Source organism: Rhagoletis pomonella, unplaced genomic scaffold, assembly GCF_013731165.1.
Source record: "Rhagoletis pomonella isolate Grant_MI unplaced genomic scaffold, Rhpom_1.0 Rhpom_scaffold_00007, whole genome shotgun sequence".
NCBI classification, from domain to species: domain Eukaryota; kingdom Metazoa; phylum Arthropoda; class Insecta; order Diptera; family Tephritidae; genus Rhagoletis; species Rhagoletis pomonella.
Window position 1 is genome coordinate 1,649,102 of NW_023458561.1, and position 16,963 is coordinate 1,666,064.

The 16,963-nt window shown below is 34.9% G+C and overlaps 1 protein-coding gene across 1 annotated transcript in view; it reads left to right on the forward strand.

The window, feature by feature from the left end:
• Window positions 1-6,769: 6,769 nt before the first annotated feature.
• Window positions 6,770-16,963, forward strand: part of LOC118743562 (obscurin) — a 434,461-nt gene continuing 424,267 nt past the window's right edge. Inside the window, exons 1-2 of the mRNA XM_036476326.1 lie at window positions 6,770-6,823; window positions 6,902-6,994. Coding sequence (XP_036332219.1) covers window positions 6,770-6,823; window positions 6,902-6,994 — 147 coding nt within the window. The remainder of the gene's footprint in view (window positions 6,824-6,901; window positions 6,995-16,963) is intronic.

Genomic DNA, 16,963 nt, shown 5'->3' on the forward strand with positions numbered 1-16,963 from the left:
GCATGATTGGCTGATTTTGTTGTTGTTTGAACACATGAAACAACAACAATCATGCTATTTATGCTGTCTATGCACTATGCTTAATGTGATCAACCGTACTTCTTTCGGAAGTACAGTACTTCTTTTTTCGTTCTTGTACTTCGTACTTCGAAGTACAGTCAAATGCACTTCTTTGTGATATTTTGTACTAAAGGTCCTGTAGTTCTCCGATCTTCTGGACGATCGTCACATGGCCTGGGCGATAAATTCGTTTAAACCATTAAAGTCGCCGGAGACCGATGGCATCATATCGGCGCAGCTGCAAAGGTCTCTGAAAGTGTCGTGTAATTGGTTGGATCCCATTTATACGAACTGCGTGAGGACCGGGTACATCCCCAAGGCTTGGAGAGTGTTGCGATCATTCCGAAGGCCGGAAAAGGTTCTCACGTTACCCCTAAGGATCTTAGGCCTATCAGTCTCTCTTCGTTTTCGCTAAAAACGCTAGATAGATTGCGACTGTCTTTCAAGACCTCAATATCTTTATTGCAAGAAAAGGTCGGTGAATATCGCCCTGCATACATAGCTAAAGTAGTTAGCGAAAGCCTTCACGCATAAAGATTATGCAGTATGGGCCTTCGTCGATATCGAAGGGGCTTCAACAATGTCACTCCAGAGGCAATAGTCAAGTATATTCATAATGTAGGGGTTGAAACCAACCTTATAAGGCGTATTTACAGCTTACTTCGTGACAGAACTGTCGCGTCGGAGTGTAAGAGCGCATTCCCTCAGCGCAGAGTCAATAGGAGCACTCCACAAGATGGGGTTCTCTCAGCCTTCTGCTCTGGATTGCAGTTGTAAACGACTTTTTACAGGAAAAAGTGGGCTGTCGGGTGATTGCCTATGCAAATGATTAAGGGTTGATGGTGGAATGGTTAAGGGACGATTTCTATACACCCTTTTTGAGCTGGTTCAGGGTAGTGATGTGCCGAGTCGAGTCGACTCGAGTACTGACTCGAGTACTTTTGAAGTACTCACGTACTCAAGTAAGGAAATTGTAGTATTCGGATACTCAGACTCGAGTACGGGTCTCGAGTACTTAAAGTATCCAAATACCGAAACAGGTATTTTTCAAATTTAAATTGCGGATTTGCGTTTTTATAAAAATAAAAATATTATACAATGTTCATCAAGACATCAGCGTTTGCCTATGGAGATAAGACCTTATGCGCCAAATACACCACACAAGTATTTGCGCAAATACTAATTGAGGCAAATAAGAATCAAAGAGCGTTTCGAAAAATTCTGATTTATACCAATTATTATTTGCGCAAATACTTGTGTGGTGTAGGAGCCCCAGTAGTTTCCATTCACTTTGTATCAAATCGACAGTTTCCAATTAATCGATACTTATGTATGGAAAAGTTCAATCGCTAACACTATTGACGGACAAGATGATCACCGCATTTCTGATTTCATAAATGTACTTTGCCTATGTTATATTATAAATTTTTAATTTTTAACTAACCTTATTTGCAATTGTATTGACGCAATCATGGCTCCAAAACGATCATCTAATATTTGGAATTTTTATAATAAACTTGAAAATAAGAAAGTGGAGTGCAAAGAATGTAAAAAAACTTTTGCTAATTTTGGAAATACAACAAATTTGTGGAAGCATTTTAGAAAAGTGCATTCTCTAATATATTTAACATATTTAGAAAAAACGCGTAAAAAGGATCAAACCCAAGACAATAATTCGGATTTAGAGTCGGTTACATCTAGCAGTCAATCACTAGAAGCAAGGATGGATAATGAAAATGGGGACCGAGATCAAGGTGAAGGTGCTCAAAGTCGTAGAAGACCGTTACAGATGACATTTTTATCAAAAAAGGTTGTACAGGTGAATTCAAGGAATGCGAACAGAGAACTAGTTAATATGATCTGTGTAGATTTGCAACCATTGTCTATAGTTGAAGATGAAAGTTTCCGAAACTATACTTACCAGCTAAACACCAACTATAACACAGGCCGAAATTTTTCAAAGGTTTTTGATGCGCTGAATCTGAATCCAGAATCAGTTTTGCTCGATTGGCTCAGGTTTTCGAGATATTTGAGCCTAAACATGCGAAAACCCCGACTTTTTGCTATATTCGTCATGTATTTACATCAAGAATATATCGTTTTTTTAGAAAATTTAATAAACACAACATGAAAAGAAACAGATTTGTGGTATACGTTTAGGCGTCTTTATTTGCATAATGAATGTATGTGTATAAGTGCGCGGGCACAGAGAAAACTTATTTCGAAATGAATGCATGAGAAATTCCCTCGGAATTTTAAATGATATTATACATATAATATACATGATATATATATGATATACATGATATATATATGATATACATGATATATAATATATGTACATTAGGGCGGGTTAATTTTTTTTTCGACATCGTTCCTATCAGATTCGGATTCTACATGAAATTCTAAGAAAAAAAGCCCTTTAGACCATAGCTCTAAAATCAATTTCGAGCCTGCGCAATTTTAAAACAAAATATCTTTAATTAATACTAAGTCCATAATCAGATTAATATTTACTAAAGTGTTAGGAATGTTTTGATTTTGTAATAAAGAGTTGTGCTCCGGAGTTTTGTGATATGAAAAATTCATTTCTGATATCTATTTTTTATTTAAAGAACCGCAAGATGGCGCTTCAATGCAAATCTACTATATATTTGTGGAAGTATGTAAGTATGTATGTGCCAGGTTGCAGCCTAAACGGATGGAAAGAATCGAATAACATTTTGCCAAATATTTCCATGTCTCCTGGATCTATAATAGGGTAAAAAAATTGGAACTCGCCAAGGAGGGGTGGGAAGGGGATGGGGGATACCTCCCATAGCGAAAATTTTTAGTCAGCTCTAACTTCGGAATTATAGTCACATGAACTCGAAATTTTAAATGCACAGTTACCTATGGTAGGTGCTTATGGAAAGATATATGCATATAAATGAGTTTGTGAAAAGGGGCGTGGCACATCTCATAGGTGTGGAATCTTTTATCAGCTATAACAGCAGGCAGTATTAGTGATCTCATTGTATTACATTTTGAAGATTTGTTATAATTGATCAAGGTGAAATTCAAATAAATTATAGATGATATGAAGTTCACCGGGTCATCTTCTATTCTTTAATATATACTACTTAAGTTAATATACGGATTAATATTTACTAAAGTGTTACGGACGTTATTTTTTTAATACAATAAGAAAAGAGTAACTATAATTTAAAGGAGAGGCACACAATGGCTAGAGTCGTCGCATGTGTGTATTCTTTCATATACATATATACCGAAAACTTTAAATACGATTTTAACAAGTTTTAACCGCTGATACAGTACAGGTAGCAGTTTAAAATGGGTAACTGGGTAAACTTAATAAACAAAATATTTTCTCTGGTTAAATTAATAAGCCTGCTCGGATAACACAAAATCCTAAGCTTAATAAACATTTAGTGTTATAAAAGTTTTATAAAGCTCTACTTGTAATTAGGAAAAATGCCGAAAAAAAAACTATAAAGTTGATTGATTGATTGATAAAAATAGAGAGGGAGTTATGGCTATGAGAATAGAAAGTAGAAAAAGGATACCTCGAGTTGAAAGCAAAAAGGTTCTAAAACCAAAAAAATATATAAATACATACATACATAAAAAAATGTATGATTCGAAAAATAATTTTGATATATTGTAAAATTTAATTATTATTTTTTGGTTTTTTAAAGTTAAAGTTTTATTTACTTACAGTAACGGCGAAATGTATTGGCACAGTGTGCAGTATGCAGTTTAATAATCCCTTCATTTTAGTTTATCAAAGTGCAAGTTTGAAGTTGCTTGAAAATCTGAATATAAAATTGCAAATTTGTATGCAGATTTATTGAATTTTCCTGAGTTTTGCACAAAGTTTACACATTTGATTTTTGTGTGTTTTGGTGTAGTATGAACTATGTTTTTATAAAAAATTATCGGAAATAAATTAAAAGCTTTGCATATATGTAATGCGGAAATTCGCTGTGCCAAAACTTTTGTTCGACACTGTACATATAAAAAATACATACAGTAACTTCTCCCGTTACAACAGTAAAAATATGTAATATGCTTTGTAGTACAATCTTGCGGTTCTTTAAATAGATATCAGAAATTTTTCGTATCAATAAACTCCCAAGCACAGGTTTGTATTAAAAAAAATATATCCTAACACTTTATTAAATATTAATCTGGATATTTTATTAATTCGTCGGAATACTTTTTTATGCATGTTACCGCATAACTTTGGACTACGTTATCCGTTTTCTATAATTCTTTTTTAAAGGAAAGGTGGTTCCTCAGAGGTAGTCTCCTACTAATTGAGTGTAGATCCGATAATTGGGCCACGAAGAAAATAACGGTACTCTTAAACGTATATGAGAATTGAAGTCGGTTTTGTTTTTTGTTTAAAATTTACTCCAGTGTAAACAGCTTCTATAAAGAAGTCATAGGCCATATTTTTTTGTTAGTTCAATTGTGGGATATTTGTATGAACTGCTTCGGCTAATACTTCGGCTTTTGTTCTCTTTTTATTTAGAGGCTAAGTGCATTGTTCTACGGAGTGATATCATTGCCAAACAGGATAGTACTTTGTTTGCCATCAATAAACACTAACTTAATGGAGTTACAGTATTCCACATTGATGCGAGCCTCAAAAGCTTTGAATAATATTTGCGAGTATGGCTTTTAGTTTTTACCGCTCAGGTAGGTGGCAGGCCTATAGAAAATATTTCTTAATCAATAATTTTTCAAATACTTTTCGTTTGACACCTATACATACATACTTCATCTTATTGACTTAATTGAATTAAATTTTCGAAATTGGTCGCAACTCGACTCAAAAATATTTTCAGTAGTAAGCCTTCTTAAACCTTTTTAATTTGATACCCTTATTGCAATATTTATCTTACCAATTTAATTTAATTAAATTTTGAAACAGGTGGCAACCCCCCTCAAAAATATTTTCGCTTGTAAGCCTTAATTACCTCTTTCTTTTTACACCCATATTGCCATATCTAATTTATGTCATTAATTTACTTATACTGAACTTTTTAAACAGGTGGCAGCTCTCTACTTTTTTCTGGTTTTAACCATCCGGATATTATAAAAAACAAACCAAAAAAATAAAAATATTCAAATCGGTCAAGCCGTTTTCGAGTCTTAGCGAGGCTAACGGACAGCAATTCATTTTTATATATAAGATATCTTCTTTTAAAAATGCGCAGGCTCGAAATTGACTTTAGAACTATGGTCTGGAGGAATTTTTTTCTTAGAATTTTATGAAGAATCCGAATATGGAACAATGACGAAAAAATCGATCCATACAAATTGACCCGCCCTAATGTACATGATAATATACACATAAATTCATTATGTAAATAAAGACGCCTAAACGTATACCACAAATCTGTTTCTTTTCGTGTTGTATCTTTCAAGCATTTGTGCAAAGAAGTAATGTCGCAAACCTCATAAACTTCAATGGACAATATCTCAGGTTTAAAACAAGATATCTCGTTGAGTTAAATAGCATTATCAAGAGGGAAATATTTTACCTTCAAATGGTTTATTAAATTTTCTAAAAAAGAGAGCTATTCTTGAATTGTTGAAAAGTATAAGCTAGTCCCAGGGTCTGAACTTTTTTTAAATTTTGTAGGCCTGTGTTATCATTGTTTTTCCACCATAGTTTTCATGAAAATAAAATTGTGGAATATAATTGTTATAAGGCCATAAATAACAAAAAAATAAATTGAGAAAAATCCTGAAACTAAAGCCGACATTTTACTATATATAACCCATAGTTTGGTGAGTATATTGATTGCTTCGTTTGTTTTGAAATATTTTTATTTCAACCTGTTTCACGCCTTTTACTCAGATTTTTTAGAAAAACTTTAGGTACACATTTTATAGCACACTAAATTACGGGAGGATAAAGTGGTGGTTTCAAGTGGGTAAAAACGCTCTTGAATTTTTCTAACATTTTTGCGGGGGGTGTCACGCATTTCCTTCCATAAAAGTATGTTCGAAAATTCTTTTATGTGGAAGAAAATGCCCAGCATCGTAAAAAAAATCCAAAAAATCAACGGTACTTTGTAGCTTCTTGAAACGTGCACCTTATCCTGTTATAATTTAATAGGCTATAAAGCTGCATACCTTAAATTTTTCTAAAAACTCTGAATAAATATTTTGAAATTTTGGTAAATATTTTTTGAATTTTTATAATTTTTGAGCAAATTTTGATTCTATGTAAAATAAGGTAGACTTTTATAAAAAAATTGTAAATATTAAATAAAAAAAGTAATATAAACAAAACTGTTTGAAATAAGGCGTTTTTTTTCTGCCACTAGTATTATGAGCTTATTTCAACCACAAATACATTTGTTGACTTGAGTTTTTTTGCATCGAGCTTTATTCGACATATCTTCAGTTACTTTATCAGATACGTACAAGTTTAAGTATTATTAAATGCGTATAAATTTATTCACTGTATTTTGTTTTGTTAGTAATGAGAAATTTTCACTTTAAATAAGAAAGTAGGTTTCAAACCCATTTTTTTATTATAGCGCAGAAAATCTTCTCAAACAATATTGATGCAATTTTGTTGTGTTAAGTTGTTGAAAAATTATGAATATCTAAATCCCGCGACTAATTCCTGGATTGTATAAACGAGATCCCGAACATCCCGGCATCGAAAAAATCTAAAAAAACTAACATGCCTAATACATATACAATTGTAGCTATAAGCGGTATCATACGAACTAAAATTGTAAGAAAAACTTCATCACTCATAGCAACGAAGTCATTTTTTTTAAGTCCTAACATCAGTTTGTATTTTTACTTTTAGCAAATATCTAGTTTAACTGGAGACGACAAAACTTTGAGCGAACACTTAAAATTGCCAATTCAACGAATAAATGATTACCAGTTTTTATTAAAGGTAACGTTTTAAATGTGATATGAATGTTATTTTAATCATGCATTATCTAGAAATGTACATTAGAGTGTCCCATTAGAAGATAGGCTATTTGTAAAATTCGATAAATATGCCGTTATATATATATATATTTCTTTTAGCATAAATAACGTATGCACGTATGTAAATATATTGCATATAAAGTTTAATTGTTGTATTCTGACGATAACCCGCGCTGACTTGTATTTGAAGTTTAAGTGAAGACCTTGTACTAACAGCCTCATTTCCACACAAATGACAAAACTCATCGCATGACTATTGGAGTTGTCAGAATAAGTACATCTCCGTCCGTTCTGTGAATGGGTCCAACTGATAAAACACGCATAACGTCGAGCGATGTCACAATGATACCGTTGATGAAAACAACACCGCTCATTTTAATTGGCTGCAGACCAGGTGGTTATTGTTACTAATTGCATTGTGCTTGTGGTTTTCTCAAATTGAAAATTGGGAACTCGGTTTTTTCAAAGCCGGTTTTGCAAACATTTAATACCAGAGTTTCTGGCCGAAGCCCATTAATTAATAAGACCAAAATGATTCCTGTGATACATATGATTTTTTAACATCACTAGAAAAACAAAATTAATTTTTATTTATTGGCTAGAAGAAAACAAAATAATAAAAATCAAATAATTGTCTTAATGAATAAAAGCAAATGATGCTACATATATAAAAAGGGCAGAATTTGGGGGGTCCTTAAATTTTTCCTTAACTCTTTAACTAATTAATACAATTAAAATTAATAGTTAACGTATCATTCGAAATAATTTAATGAGCTTTCTGGGTTCGGATGTTAGAATTTCACAATATAATCGAGAAAGAAGATAAAGAATAGCGGTAGCTATTGCATACAGTTTGAGTATATAAAACCCGTATTTATTTATTGTGCAATTTTGCTGTTTTCGAAAATCAAGCAATTTCAAAGCTCGGCTAGTTTAACTTTATTTAACTTTCCGTATGAAATTTGTCCGTGATAACTCATCACCTCATCTTGAGCAAAGTACGGAAAATACTTTTAGCTGTTTGACAGTTCGACGCCTATATTGCCACAAAAAAATCATACGTAAAAAAGTTTGCATACATTTATTTTTAGGGCCTACCAACACAGATCCTCACCGCTATCAATGTGTGTAAGGTCGTAACTTAGAAATATCTACATGTTCTTAAGTTTCTTACAATGAGTTTACTTTTGACTAACCGCCAGTTGGCCAAAATATTAAGTCTACACTAACTGAGCTTTTAGCAACAAGGTAATTACAAAATGGTACCGCTAGTTTGATGTTGCAATTTTTTGACAATTCTCAATTCCATGTTTACAACAGAAATATGTGCTCGTTCCATTAGTGATGGAAAATTGATTCCGATTCCATTCCGGAATCGAAGATCTTCTCGAAATAATCGATTTGAGAGAATCGATTCAAAATTTTCGGGATCGATCGAGAATACATCATACATCTTTAAATGCACGTCAGTTGTTAGAATTGTGATATTTCTGGCATGATTAAGATAAATATTAAGTATGACTAGTTGGCGCATATTCATAGAGATGCTAGAAATAAATTTATGAAAAGGAAAATAGTATCGTGAATATGTTTCAATCACACATTTTATAGCAAACTATCTGTACCTTGCCACGCTTTGCTGTGGCATATTCCTGTTACATGAATGACAAATGATTAACGAAACAAAGCATACGTTTCATATAAGTTTGATTTTGCATTAACTACTTGCATATGGGCCATTCCATTGTGACCAGTGGGACATTTTACTCCAGAATGTACTCCATTCTGAATTTTAGCTACATATGTCGTCGGAACTTATACCACAACGAAAGTTATTTTTTAGCATAGAACGATAACTAATGTATAAAATTGCTTTATCAAAAATATCAAACGATTTCTTAGTTTTATGTAACTATTATTTGAATGAATGTGACTAGTAGTACATTGAACAGAACTCTATTTTACCCTTGTGCACTCAAAGATGAATTTTAGTCAAAACACTTACTCCCTTATTCATAAAAAATTAAGTAGCTTTAAAAAAGGTTTACAAATTGGAAAATGTATGAAAGCGTCACTTTATAAAGCTCTTTAAACCTACTTTATTTTGTATGAATAAGGTCATTAATTTTTAGGAACCATGTATTTGTGTTGTAAAATATGAATTATCCGTTTTCGTTTTCAATAAAAATGAAATTTACATAATCTTCATAGAAATATTAAAAAAGTTGTGGCTGGTGGAACATCTCCTTGTGATTGCTGTAAAGTAATTATGAATGAAATAAAAGTTTCCATACACAAAAATTACAACTTCTTTAGATTTGTTTTTTAATATTTTCCCACAGGTTAATGAAATGTAGTCATTTAAAAAGAGGTTACTACAGAACTAGACATAATTAGGGCATATTTAAATTTACGTCGTTTTGCTCTTTTCGATGGAATGACCCAAATACACAATATTTTTCGTTTTTCCATTCTCTGCGTAGATATCAAGGCCATCTGGTTTGCCGACACCGGAGCACGCAACATACAGTTGTCCATGTGAGAAGCAATCCCCTTATAAATCTAAACCACATTTTCTAAAGAATGACTTTGAGTTTTATTGACTGTGATTGCGAACGCCAATTGAATTGGGAATTGCAATATTTTAAACTGAAATGGTGTATCGGTAGGAATCATGGGCATTCGAGGGATGCGGATGAAAGACCACGTTAAAATATTTTCTTCCACTTTGTTCTTCATCAATCTCTTAACTGCAAGTCGCGTTCCGTTGCAGAGTTTTGGTTTATTAATATTCCGCACCATGATAATTGGCATTCCTATTCTCAATTTCCGCTGTGGTGTAGTTGTAAGCCGTGCGCGCTTCCACTCCGGAGCGTTTGGGTTCAAGCCCAAATAACACAAACGGCAATGAGGCAAATTAGTGTTATTTCCCAGTTGAATGTGAAATAACACAAATTTGCTTTATTACATTTCTCGTTGAGCAATAAGAGCAACTTTTAAAATTAAGAATTGAGTGAACAAGTTAAATGGACGGATTTGTAAGAATTAGTCCAATTTGCCGATCAGTTATTAAAGACGACGCTTTCCCTATATTTTGTTAGACTGTTTTTGTTATAAATAGTATTAATAAACAATGGGAAATAAGGCAAAATTTGTCAGAGTTTGGTATTATTTCCCATTTAAAAGTGAAATAAAGCAAATTTTGCGTTATTGTCGTTTGTGTCATTTCCTACAGTCATCGTTCTTAAATTTCCTTAATTTGATACCCAAATTTTAATATTTCATTTAAGTTATCAATATAATTAAGTTTAAATTTTTTTTGTGATATAAATTTTCCTGGTATTATACTGAACAATACAAAAAAAAAATTATCGGTTCAGTCGTTCTCGAGTTTTGATGACTGTTACAAACGAACATAACATTTATATATATAGGCATAGATGGTAAGTGCCACGGTCCCTTTTCCAAAACCGCCAATTTTGCTCTATGAGTATGGATAGAGGTTCCACGCCCTTCTTTTCGAATTCGGGAAAAATCCACATAAACCATCGGCATGATAGCCCAAATATGCCGTATAAATTGGGTTGAATTCGGTGATGCCGTTTTAAAGTTATAAGCTAACACCAAAAATGTGTACTTATTTTTATATATCAGATATAGGTGCCACACCCCGTTTTCCAAATGTGGGCAAACCTCACACAAACAATCTGCCGTTCTCAAGTTATAAGCTAACAAACTTATTTTTATATATAAGATTAGAGGTGCCACGTCCCCTTTTCCGAATTTGAGAAAACTTCACATAAACCATCTGCATCTGTAGCCCGAATACATTTTGTTGAATTCGGTGAAGCCGTTTAGCCGTCAAGTTAAGGTAACACCAAAAACGTGCACTTATGTTTATATATAAAAAGATGAAGCAATTTTTCCACAAACTTATTGTTAAAACTCTTGTTACAATAATTTTAATTGATCCATCATAATAGCATTATTATCTATGATTAATGTCTGTATAATTGGTCCTTCTTATCGATTTTTCAAGTGAAAGAAAGATTGAAATAAAGAATCGATTAGAATCGAAGAATTCGAATCTCGCCGTCGATTATACGATTCTAAGAATCGTAAGGATTAAATAAGATTTGAGAATCGATTATTTTTCAAAACTTTTCATTATTTCGTGAAGAAAGGGTGCGACAGCAGGCTGTGAAATATCAGATGTCAAAATTCCTTGGACTCATAAACGAAATAACGGCATTTTTTTTTACCGATTTCTTAAGAGCTAGAAACTAATTGTGTGAATCCAAGGAATTTTGACATCTGATATTTCACAGTCTGCTGTCTCACTCTTCCTCACGAAATAATGGAACGGACATAAAAAAAAATAAAAACTTATATTGAAAATAAAAACATGGATTGCCTTGAGCTCATTTTTACAAAAAGCTGTAGAAACCCATAGTAGAAAGCGTAGGAAATTTCTTAAGAACTGCGTACCGCCCTAGGGAAATTTGACTCAAGAAAACTTCTTCGGTAATTCTTGAGCGTTTTTTATGTAGTTTTTCCTTTTTTGATAGCTGGATATTAAGCCTAATAGTAAACAACGCCCAAGAAACTTTAAATTCACTAATACTTTCACAAAAATTACCGTTTTTATCATTTTCTGTTTTTAATTCTTTTTATAAATCATATATTTTTACCATTTAACACAATTAAACCACGTTTCCTATCAAAAAAATTAACTTTAAGAAAATTGATTGCTTAGACAGTTTCTCTAATCCTCCTATTCGGCTTTGTTTACTTTTACTTAAGAAATGACATCGCCGCCAGGACAGAGCAATCTTGTATTCAATCATCCTCGAGTACAGTTGAAAAATTAAATCAAGTCCCGAATGTTCGGCTTGAAACGAAGTGTGTGTAGCAAATTTGCGTCTTAAATAGTTTTTCGAGAGAATTTAAGAATCATCGTTTCTGAAGACTACAAAAAATATGTGTACACACTTTAACCGAAACCATTTGTACATACATGTGGGTTTCGTCAGATATTCCAATTGTCAAATGAAATAGTACAACGCAGTTTAAATCAGTTCACATTTATTTGCACATCAAAGTTTATACATTTGCCACTTAAATTAGACTTAAGTATACTTTTGAAGTTAGATCATTTTAATTAAGTACGAATCGTAGCGTTTTTCATCTTGCCTCTTTTACCTTTCAAACTATACTACTCGTCAGTGTCCGTTAACCCAGGCTTCGTTCTTCCTATCCTCCATTTAGTGTTATCGAGTTGGCATGCAGAGTTGCATTTAAGCAAGATACTACATACATTCATCGTTTTTGTTTGTGGAAACAAAAAAAGATAATGTGTTATAAAGTAGTAAATTTTATTTTCTGGGACACTTTAATGTACTTATGTATGTAACCACACTACATGCTAATATTTTTAAATTTATCTGTGCCTATGTATGTACATACTTTCTTTCAACGCATTTTAACACAAATTGTAACACAACATTTTTACGAATTGCTGAAGTTATGCTTTAGATTTGATTTGGCTTTGATTCGCACAAAAAGTTACTAACATAAACCTAAATACGAAAGCACAGTAGCAGTTTTTAAAATCAGTTTTTGCTAGGGTTGCCAGATTTTTTTGGCGCAAAATCAGTACCTTAGACTTTTTCATGCTATGAAAATAAGTACTTTTCAGTACACTTTTTTTTAAAAGCAAAATTATGAATGTGTGTAAAAAAAAACACTTTTTATTATTAGAAAGTAATTTTTAAAAGACGACTTAATTGCACCTAAAGCTAAAAATAAATTTTAAGTTGGTAATTAGCCAAAAAAGTCGAAATAAAGCCGGCTATAAATAACTTAATGAATACACGCCTATACACTTTTTGCAAAATGTTTGGCCGAGCTCCTCCTCTAATTTGTGGTGTGCATGCTAATGTTATAACACAAATGAAAGGACCTATAATCGTACGCCGCCTCAGAAGTTTTTTTGCGGAAATTTGGTCAGGGGCTGCAGAGGTGGCTCCGCTGTTCGAAAAAACTATTTATAATTTAGATGTTGCTCGGACCAGGGATCAAATCCAGATCCTACGGAGTCACAGTGGCCAGTTATTCGAATATGAATATGCTTCATTAATTTTGTAATGTGAATTCAGCATTCAATACGATACCGGGGTCTTGGTACATGATTCCAAAAAATATCGTTTTAAAACTATAGATTGAAAAATATCGGTGGCGAATGAGAAACATATCGATATGGATTCGCATCATATCGAAATTCGTGTCTATATCCAGCACATATAGGCCTGAAAATGGGCTCTATGTGATACCACAGAGTTCTCGAAAAACCCTTACTGCTCCTTGAAACAGTTTGTGGAGTCAGCCAATCTAGAGATGAAATGACGTCAAACAGGTATCGATACGTTTACTTGGAAGTAGTATCGAAAGAAAGTATCGATACAGGAAACATATCGGACCTAAAGTATCGATGCCTACTCGTACTTTTGGCTATGAACGTATTCCGTATGAGCTAAGTTATATTTTTTTTTAATCATGCTCTTCTTCTTCTTCTTATTTGGCGCTGTAATCGCCTAAGCGATTTTGGCCGAGTTCAATTCAATTCAAAAAAAAATCCTACTTTTTGATTTAAGGAATTTCCGTTGGGATTCTCAATATAACCTTTCCTCTTTTACGAGCCGATTAAAACTTATTAATCTTCCTACACTTGTCAGTCACAGTGAACTGCTCTGTACAATTTTGATGGTTAAATTACTGACAGGCTCAATTTCAAGTCCGTTTCTTCTGGGTGAAGTTAGCCTTAATGTTCCATCTCGTGTATCAAGACTTTATTGTCCCCTATTTTTGAAAACTTGTAAAAGTAATTCCGAATTACACGAGCCACTCCATTGCTTATGCCAGAATATTAACTCTCATTCCAGCCCGTCTGATCTACCAGAACCGCTTTTTAGCAATAAGAAAGCGATACTGTCCTCACTCAATAAAGGAATTATTAACATAGACATAAAATCAGCTGATGAATTTAGTTCTGTAGCTTAACAGTTTTAGATCTCGACGCTTAACAAACTAGAGCTGGAAAACAAGCGATGGCACTATCGATAGTATTGATGGCTTTTGACTATCGAAAACATTGATGGTTTTGTAAGCACTACTGATAGCTTTCACCCATACATACGTTATTCAGGAACAAAAATCGTTGACAAACTTTTGTTCCTTAACAAAAATTTCGACAAATTTTAGAAATTCTGATCTCATATTCAATGAAAGTAGTTATGTTTAATTTTTGGACTTTTTTAATCAAAACTATCGATAGTACTATCGATAGTGTTGACATTTTCGATAGTATCGATACTAATAGTTGTGACTATCGACTATCGAAACTATCGTTGGTCGTGGCTATTCCAGCTCATAACAAACTCCTGCCTTTCGTGACTCGGCGCAAAAATTTAAAATAATGGTTCCGTACGTCATGCGAACTGCGCCCCTCGTGCGGACGGCGGGAAAGGAGGGTAAAACGTTGAGATTATTATTAGTATTATAAAAGCCCTTCACGATTGGAGGTTTTACAGGTGTTAAATATCCAAAATAAGCATTTGAATTTAGTGTGTTTTGAAGCCACACAATCCGGCATCACCAGCATCAGGTGACCTGCTGCACATATCATACATAAGTACATATGTCACGCCACGCAACCATTACTTCGATCATTCCATTGCATAGTATACAAGAACTACTACCTACCTTGTTGTTATTTGCTTACACACTATTTTTCTACTTAAGCTCAATTTTGATATGAGCATTGGTCATTATTGTAAATCTTTTGACGTGATTGGTACGTTCACCTTGCAAGTACCCAAATAAACCACATACATAACTATACTTCGAATTCGTGTTTCTTTTGAGTGTTTAGTGCAAACCTAAACATCTTTGACCCATACTGTGTCGAAAGTGAGCAGTTTTTATCCAGCGCGCAACAGCACTTCGTCGCGTTTTATGGACAATCATCTGGCCCTAGTCTCGGTCGCACAAGAAGGTGAAATGACTGACCATGACTATTTACTCGCTTCCACGGAGAGGACGTTCAACAACATTTGCATAAGGTTGAAGCGAAAGATGTCACCACCTACCAGGAGCCTCAACCAAGTATACAGCCTTGCACCGGACATGCGATTGGATCCAGTTTCAATCCCAGCTTTGACAGACAGCCGACGAATTGGTTGGCGTTTAAGGACATGTTCGAGACGCTCGTTCATAGCAGACGCGAATTAGAGCCTACCTACAAACTGGGAAAATTACGCCTATATGTGAAGGCAGAAAACGTCCCTCTAATAGGCGGCTTGTACACCGGTGGTTATGGGGAGGTCTGGGCCGTGTTAAAGCGTCGTTATGATAATCCGTGCATCCTTTCTGGTGCATCTTCCGTGCATCTTTTCGCTGGAGGTGATGGATGTGCCTCTAAAGCAGTGGGATGCCATAGCTGTATTGCCTAAGCTGCCGGTTTTAACTCGAACTGAGTGTGACATGAGCTTAAAGTCCAACGAAATACCTAAAATGGAAGAATTGGTGAGTTTTGTAGAGCGGCGAATAGCTAACTTGCCGGTATCCCCACCTGTAGCTCAGAGTTCTTCATCGAGAGCGTCAACGCGTGCGGTGAAGGCCTATCTATCTACGATTACAGCCAGCAGCAGCACAGGGCCGAGTAATAACCTGCCCATCTTGCAATGATCCCCATCGCATTACGAAGTGACAAAAATTTCAAAATCTCCAAGCTGGCAAACGATGGGAGCTAGTGAAGCAAGCATCTTTGTATTTTAATTGCCTCAGGTCGGCCATTTGATCCGGGACTATCCATCCGGGGCGTGCACCAACTGTCAGCAGAGGCACAACACCCTTCTATGTAGAAAGTCGCAGAAGAAGGTCGCGTCTACTTCAACACCTCTAGGTACGGCCACTGCGAGCCCTGCGGTGGCGCCTAAAGTACTTCCGCGACAGCAATGACAGAACGACGAAGTCCAGTCATTCCTCTTGCAGAATGACAGGACTTTACTCCTGGCAACGGCGGAGGTTCTTCTTGCCGATTGCAATGGTATTACTCAAGGTGAGCTTCGTGTGTGAATCATTAATAACCATGTTGAATATCCCTAGAAGTCCCTGTGAAATCCGGGTGGAGGGTATTGACCAAAGCTTTTCAACGTGCACCAAGAGCATTGTTAGGGTCAGCATAGAGGCACGTGTGGACAAAGGGTTCAAGATCGACTTTAGCGCATATGTCATTGACTCGATAACGTCAACAGCACCTGCTAGCACCGTGAATATCCGTATCAGCGAACACCTCAGAGGTCTTCACTGGGTCTACCGGGCTCTATTGATCTACTCATTGGAGCAGACATTTGGCCATCTATTGCGCTAAGTGACGTCGTAGTTGGATCAAGTGAAGAAGCATGCGCAATACGCACCCGATTAGGTTGGATAGTGCTGGGTCCAGTAACATCGGATGTATCTGACTCAACGTGGCACTCATCTCTTGCGGAGGTATGTCGTAGTGATTCTATCATCGACGAGCTTCTACAAAAATTTTGTGCCACCGAAGACTCATCAGGTGAGATCGTAGCAGAGGTCGGCGCATGTGAAGAGATTTTCACCAAAACGGTTGCAAGATGTCCCGACGGTCGGTACAGTGTGCAGATTCCGTTTCGACCAGATGCATCCCCACTGGGAAACTCCCATCCTGCTTCCCTCCGGCAATTTCTTCAACTAGAACGTAAGTTGGCGAAGGATTCTAAATTGAGAGACAAGTATATCCCAAGAATGATAGAATACAAGATTGCGCCGATCAGAGAGGATTTTTGAGAATAACTTTTGTGTGACGTCACACTGGTGCAATTGCGAGAGAGAAATGCCAAAACGTGAG